Genomic DNA, 7,402 nt, shown 5'->3' with positions numbered 1-7,402 from the left:
TTGAAGAGAACGATTCTTCTGATTAAAGAAGACTATTTGCACCACTCCTTGGTGTTATAATACCAAAACCTTAAGTTACTAACCAACATTTGTTATATAAATTTTAAGTAATTTTAAACCTGGATTATTCCATGAATATCTTCTAAATCTTGTTTTTCAAAAGAGTCTCTTGCGAGAAAAAAGTAGAAAGGAAACAAAAGACAAAAAATATTGTTGAATGTTGTGCCTATAGGGTGAGACAGCTCAATTACTTGACAAAGAAGAAGCTTAAGCAAATTTGGCTTTTTTTCCCCCCAAAACAATTAAGAGTTCGCTAGAATACAAATGGTTAGCAGATACATTCACCTATCTCATTCAATCATAAAAATGAAGGGCTCCACCCTGTACATGATTAGACAGAGGTCCACTTTACAGATGCAATATTCATTAAATAACCCTGCTAAAAAATAGAACCAGACAGAAAATTCAGCAAGACAAAATAAGTATTAGGACATCAAAGATGGCATTCGTAGGCAAGTTAAACATTGTAAGACATGAGGGATACAAGGTATAACTATGAGTGTAGCAGCAAGCAATACAAGGGTGAAAATCAAATGGTAATAGGTAGCACCTCAATTTCCTTTATTATGTCTATCTAGTATGGACATAGGGTAAACAAAAACAAAAATATAGAACAGGACACATCATATGTATATACAGGCATCACATGATTACTGTGGCAGTGCTGCTCATACCAGGAGAAAAGGATACTAGTACAGATAAAGAATGCTCATCAAGCTAAAAAGTTAATCATCCTTGTAATCTTTGCAAGGTTTAGTTTCAAAACCACCACCTTCCCTCTCCTCCAATGTGTATGGCATGTAGGTACCCAAGATTCTGTCCCACATGATGAAGAATGGCTGTGAGAAGTTGTACTTGTTGCCATAAAGTTGATGGTGTACATCATGGTAGGCCGAGTTGTTTTTGAAAAATATATGGAAAAGGTTTCCGGGGAGCAATAACCCACAGTGATCATCAACAGTTTTAATGGTGGCAAACGAGAAGAAGAAGATGGAGGCTCGAGGACTCATCCCGGAGACTAAGAACGATAAAGCACCACCAACAGTGTCATTCAGAAGCCCCTCCACAGGGTGATTGTATAGAGCTCCATATGAATAGGGTACAATGAGTCTGTGATGCAGAGAGTGGATATGTTTGTATAGGAACTTGTTGTGATGCATGTATCTGTGCATGAAGTATTGCCATGCGTCCATTACAAGCATAGCAGTAACAAATTGTCTTGCTAAAACAAGTAGAGAAGTATTCTGGCTGGTCGTATTTTGGTTATCACTTCCTGTCAGCTACACAATTAACAAAAATCAATTACAATTTTGTTATCCAGAACCAATCACATGTCCTGTATTATCCACAAAAGCTACAATTGGATCAATGAATTACATGATAAAATTCCACAGAACAAAACACTCCATAAACATGTAATTTTTCTGTCTTAGAGAATTTCTTATAGTATCACAGAATAGTTTAGGGATGAGACCACAAGAAGCAATACTACTAAAGATAATACTATGAACAACAAAGTTTCTCCTCAAAGTGTCTAATGCATACATGCCCCAGAGCTCAGATAACCATGCAATAAGCAAACAGTTTCATTAAAGCTGGATTATTTTATTTAATGTGTTTCTTTACTCAAGAAAGATTAAGGTTAGCAGGGGCAGAGGGAGTAGGGAATACTTTAACATTCTTTCATAATACTTAATACAATTATATATCTCTACTGCTTATAAGAAAATATGTTACATTTCTTACAAATGTCATGCATGTGAAATTTTTTTTTTTTCTTAGTCATAAAGTTCTTAAAAAATCCGCTTGACATACTTCAGTCAAACAGCAAATAAGTGAAAAATCCATTAGGAAATCATTTTTATATAAGGGGAACAGAATCCTACTATTAGGATATATATTCCTAATACTTTTTAACGTCCCCAAGCAACCAAAAAAATTATAAAAGATAAAATCAGGTGTAGCAAATGAGGAGCACTTCAAGAATTATAAAGATATAATCAAGAGCATATGTCCTCTTTAGTCAGGGGAAGCTGAAGAGGACACTAAGGAGACATTTGGTACAAGGACAATATTTAGTTTCCCAGGAATCAGAGGTTGAAAGTAATTCTAATGTAATAAGTGGGAATCATTGTTTACCAACAATTTTTTTAAATGTTTCTAACAAAGTATTTCTAATGTGATAAGTGGGAATCTAACTTTCCCAAGCTGAGAGAAAAGTTAAATTATCGGTTGTGATTGGACAACTGTGAAAATTATATAATTTCAATAGTCAATTATAATAAAAAAATCAGTTTCTGTAGGGTAAGTTTGCTAAAAGGGTAGTTCTAAAATAATTAATTTTGTTTAGATGTAAAGAAAAAAATTCAGTTTTACATAAGAGTGTGTTTCAAGCTAAAAGAGGGAAAAGGCTGTTATAAAATAATCATAAGTTACATATTTTCAGATCATGAAAATAATTTATTTTTCAGAGAAAAAAAAATTATCAAATGTCAACCAATGGTCCAAATATTACGATTTTTAAAAATTTATTTTATATTTTTATAAAGAACTTATTATGCTATCATAAGCTTTTCCAAACATGTTATTAATGCTGTAAAAATACCACACTATTATATTCCCTTATTTCCTCATTTAATACAACTATAAATGATTTCATTCTAAACTTAACAAATGATAAATATTTATTTTATAATTTATGACCAATCAAATAGATTCTAATCATTCATCGAATAATGACTCTAAGTATTCATGATTAAATGAAATGAATTTTCTTTTCCTTCCACCAATCAACTATTAGGCCTTAACCCTGTTTAAGTCCTCTTCTCCTTTTCACTGGACTAAAAACAATGCAATGTGATTCGATCTATATTAACCGATTTTCTATAACTTTTGCTCAATCGGGGCAAAACCAACACCATCCACCCCTCAAAGAAACTTTATTCTCTGGAGCTCAGCACACGTCATCTTTTTTTAAGGTAAGAAACTCGTTTTGGGCTAATAGCATATTTACTACCATCAAGAAAAGGCTACAAGAATAACCCATTAAAGTATCTATACCCCCAAACTATCCCTTACGAAGTAGCCTATGGTAAACATATAGGTCAAACAACAATTCAACCACACACGCAATAAATGTTCAACCTCTAAGGGAGAATAGAGTACTAAACTCACATATGCCAAATAGCAATCAAACCTTATCATAATCAATAATAGAAAAAAAATAATATCATTATTGTACACCATACTAGATCAAGCACACAAAATCTTTGTAAAGAAGTGTTACTTGTGAAGTAATAAACACAACCAACCAAAACGTAACGAAAACAGTTTGTCTGGTGCATAGCGTCTAGCATTACCCAAAAGACATAAAGGAGCCAAATCATAAACGTGTTGAGCAATTAAACGTCTTAAAAGCCGTTTCGGCAATGCAAGATTGACTTCATTAATGCATCTTGTCGTAGAAAAAATCATTTACAAAAAGAAAAGAAACTCCAAACTAATCACACCTCGAAAAACTTACCGCAAACAAGAGGGTTGCAACCACGGCCTGAACTAGTTGTTGAAGGAGAACACCTTTAACCACAGCACCCTTTGACACCAAATTTTTTTCGTCCTCTTCCTGCTTCGAATGTAACCGATAACTTTCGGCAAACGACCCCAAAACAACGTAAATCCCAGAATAAATCCAGTAAACTACTATAGGCACAAAAGTGCCTAACATCTCATCAGAAACCCCCAAATCCATTCCACGACCCCAGAGGAAGGAAGAAAACAATACTTTCCGCGGATTTGATTTAACAATCACCCACCAGACGCAAAATTTGCATCAATATCAGAGAATCAAGAAATGACAAGATCGGCACAAGACAAAGAACCCTAATTAAAAACCGTAAAAGTGAACCCCTCACTCCTCTTGTTCCTCCACAACCCCAAATGATTGATTGGTTAAGCCGGCAACCCCAATTATAAAAACGACCCAATTAAATAATGGGTAGGTACATAACAGAGTTAGGGTTCCGCGCAGAAGGAAGATTCCAAAGAGAGAGAGAAGAGAAAGAAATGTCGAAATGCTTGCAGGGTGGTGACTCTTCACGCTTTGGGAAAGGAAATATCGTGCGATCTTGTGCGTGGGGGCATAAGAAGTTACGGTAGTTACCTCCACGTGTAGAAAAGGCAGTGGAGTTTGTTAGTGGAAACTGTTTTTTAATTGGTTTCGATTAGGGAATTTGTGTGGGTGCGTATGCAGATGATTAGAGACGTGGGCTTTATGGGATTATTGAAACGACGCCGAGTTTGACCGGTTAAGGTGGAGAACTTGTTTTGAATGTGTGGCCGTTTGAGTTGACAGAGAGTCAGTCAGTTATGCGCGACAAATAGACTAAGGACAATCAGAATTCGGAACGGACGCTGTTCCGTTTTTAATTTTCAGTATAAAATTTCTTAAGTAAAACATTCTACTTCCAAATTAAGAAAATAATTTAATTTTTAGACGTAGAAATAATAATTTCTATATATACTATAATTATACAGTTTCTATAAATACACCTTCGACTGTGAATCTGTAAATATATGATTTCGATAAATATATATATATATATATATATATATATATATATATATATATATAATTTATTGGAATAAAAAAAAACTATTAGTAATTTTATTTAGTCTTATTTTATTATATTGGGTTTATAGATATTTATTTTGATTTTGATAAAAATAAAATAGATAAGTACTTTTGATTTTTCATACAATATATTTTACTTTGTTAATATATAATGAAAATAAATTAAATAATTATTTTTATTTTGAATCGATTAATATTTTATTTTTAATTTTTATTATTTGTACTTTTTTAAATTTAATAAAAAATTACAACAATAGATTGAAGACTACGATAACAGTACGTGTCACGTGTATTTTCTTTATTGTGTATGCTTAAATCATTACACCTTATATTTTAATCTGCATATTTAATATGTGGTCTAATATCCTTGTTTAGTGTACACGTTATATTTCTCAAGGGTCAACGTAGTTTTTTTTGAAATCTAATAAATATAAATACAAAAATTTGAAACATAATATTCAGCAGTAATAAGTATTTATAAAAATGTATTCTTCAATTGAATAAAAAATGAAATACTATATCTCTAAATTTTTCCGGTAATAATTGAGAATTTATCTTCCTCAACTAATTATTTTTTATCTTCATTTGGATTTGGTTTTGAAGGATGGAATTCCGAAAATATGTTTTGTTTTTTTATTTAAAAAAGGAGAGAAAAATTAAAAAAATTAAAAATTAGAATTAAAATTATAGGAAAGAAATTTAAACTTAATATTTTTTCATTAATAAACATTTTTGCACCACCCAAAATAATATTTATTTTATTTAAACTATTGTGTTTATTTTTTTAATTTAAAAGTCTAAAATTAAACTTATAGTTTTTATTATAATTTTTTTATTTAAAAAAATCGATAATTCTAAATTATATTACAAAACTAAAATTTATTCACTTTAAAGTTATTTTTTATTTTTGTTTATTCTCTTAAAATAATTAAAATTTAAACTATGATGATGGTTACCATTAATTACTTGGCCACTTGGGTGGGTGTTAGTTGTAATTACCAACTATATATAGAATATAGATTAAGGTTAAGAAATTAAGATACATGCTTAATTAGCCCACTGTTATGATAATGGTTACAATTAATTACTTTCCCACTGTAATTAGCAACAAGTGGAAGCATTTTGAGGAGTAATTGACCTTATTAATGCATTTATTTGTAAAAACAAATGGCCGGTTGTTGAATCATTCCATAAATAGTTCTCATAATTTATTTTAAAATAGTAACAAAATAAATATATACACTTTTAGTTTAGTGATTTAGCATGCAGATTTTACAGATTTCATTCTTGAGCTCAGTTTTTTTTATTGAATTTTTTTTTTTATTTTTACTGAATTTTTAAAATATTAGTATATTAAAAAATTAGTATATTTTTAAAATATAAAAGTTAGTGTATCTATATATATTTCGAAGGTTTAGAACATAAACTCAATAAAGAATTTTATTCTAAAACCTATTACATCACACTTTGAATAGGACTCAATAATTAATAAAAAATAAATAACTCAAAAATAGAAAATTCAAATATTATGACCTCGAATGTTTTAGCTACAAAGAAAAACAAAACAGACTAAATAAAATAATATATTATTAACTTATTTTATCTAAGAAACTGATTAAATAAATATGAAAAATTAATTTTAAAAATTACTTTAATTGTCTCGAATCTTTAAACAACAAACGAATGGTCAAGAAGAACTTTTATACAAAATTCTAAAACCAAATTTTTTAAAAAAAAAATTATATAATTTAGAATAATCAAAATTAGTCTATAAAAATTCCATTTCCATTTGAAATTTTTAACATTAAAATAAATATGTCTTATTATTTAAACCACGTTACGAATTCTAAAACAATTTTTTATATTCTTACAACTAACATACTAATCGTTTGAGAGTATTTATTTTAGTTTCTATATTTAATACTAAAATAAAGGTATAAACTATATCTAACAAGGGTTCAAATATTATGGGATGCCTAAAAGAGATTTAAAACAATACAGAGATCATTCGAAATATAAACACTAAAAATAAAAATTTATCGTGAACTAATTTAACTTATTTTAATATAGAACATGACAACGTAGAATTTTATCAAGAAACATAATTATGCATGAAGAATGAAAAAGTCTTCTCAACATTATTTGTTTCAGGGATTAAAGTTTTTTGAAAAGAGGTTCAATTTCAACCCACTTAGTAAAATAATTAATTGTCACCAGTAGAAATTTGATCTGAGCTCAGCCGGTCAGGAATGGACCTACAATATTCATTTCCTACTGTGCGAACGGCCAAGAAGACATAATAACATATAATTTGGTCGCTGGCGCATTGAAAAAATTCTTGTGTTTTTGGCAACTCAAACACTTTTGCACAAAAGTCAAGCAGTCTTTTTCCATCGTCATCCAAAAAAACCCCGCTCGCAACATCCGGGCCCTTAATGCCCGACCACCTGTGTGTCACCCACATATCCCCTCGTGCAATTCTCTCATGACATACTCCGCCTCCTCGGTTGCCAAACATTTCATATTGGAGTCACATACCCTCTCCTATATAACTCCTCGCCCACAATGGCATATCTGGCAATCTGCTTAGCTTCGTCTGGTCGGAGTATCCTCCCTTCTTCCTGTTTTTTAATCAAGAAGATGATCTCCCTCCTCCAATCTTATCGATCGGTTACACCACTCACCTCTGAACACTCTATGATCGGTTTTGTC

At 30.7% G+C, this 7,402-nt stretch overlaps 1 protein-coding gene across 1 annotated transcript; it reads right to left on the bottom strand.

Moving 5' to 3' along the window:
- Positions 1-481: 481 nt before the first annotated feature.
- LOC106778037 (sphinganine C4-monooxygenase 1) lies at positions 482-4,162 on the bottom strand. Its single transcript, XM_014665924.2, has 2 exons — positions 3,584-4,162; positions 482-1,340 (listed from the first exon to the last, which is right to left on the bottom strand). Exons 1-2 carry the CDS (start codon positions 3,806-3,808, stop codon positions 786-788), a joined length of 780 nt encoding a protein of 259 aa, XP_014521410.1. The 5' UTR covers positions 3,809-4,162; the 3' UTR covers positions 482-785.
- Positions 4,163-7,402: the final 3,240 nt, after the last annotated feature.

This window comes from Vigna radiata, chromosome 11, assembly GCF_000741045.1.
Source record: "Vigna radiata var. radiata cultivar VC1973A chromosome 11, Vradiata_ver6, whole genome shotgun sequence".
NCBI classification, from domain to species: Eukaryota; Viridiplantae; Streptophyta; class Magnoliopsida; order Fabales; family Fabaceae; genus Vigna; species Vigna radiata.
Note: the sequence above shows the minus strand (reverse complement) of the source record. Positions and strands in the feature narration are given on the sequence as shown.

What these genes read in the sequence shown, in the direction of transcription:
- LOC106778037 (XM_014665924.2), bottom strand. Translation starts at nt 3,808, where the DNA reads ATGGATTTGGGGGTTTCTGATGAGATGTTAGGCACTTTTGTGCCTATA. An exon ending in TTGCAACCCTCTTGTTTGCG is followed by an intron (nt 1,341 to 3,583) that starts GTAAGTTTTTCG and finishes TTAATTGTGTAG; the next exon opens with CTGACAGGAAGTGATAACCA.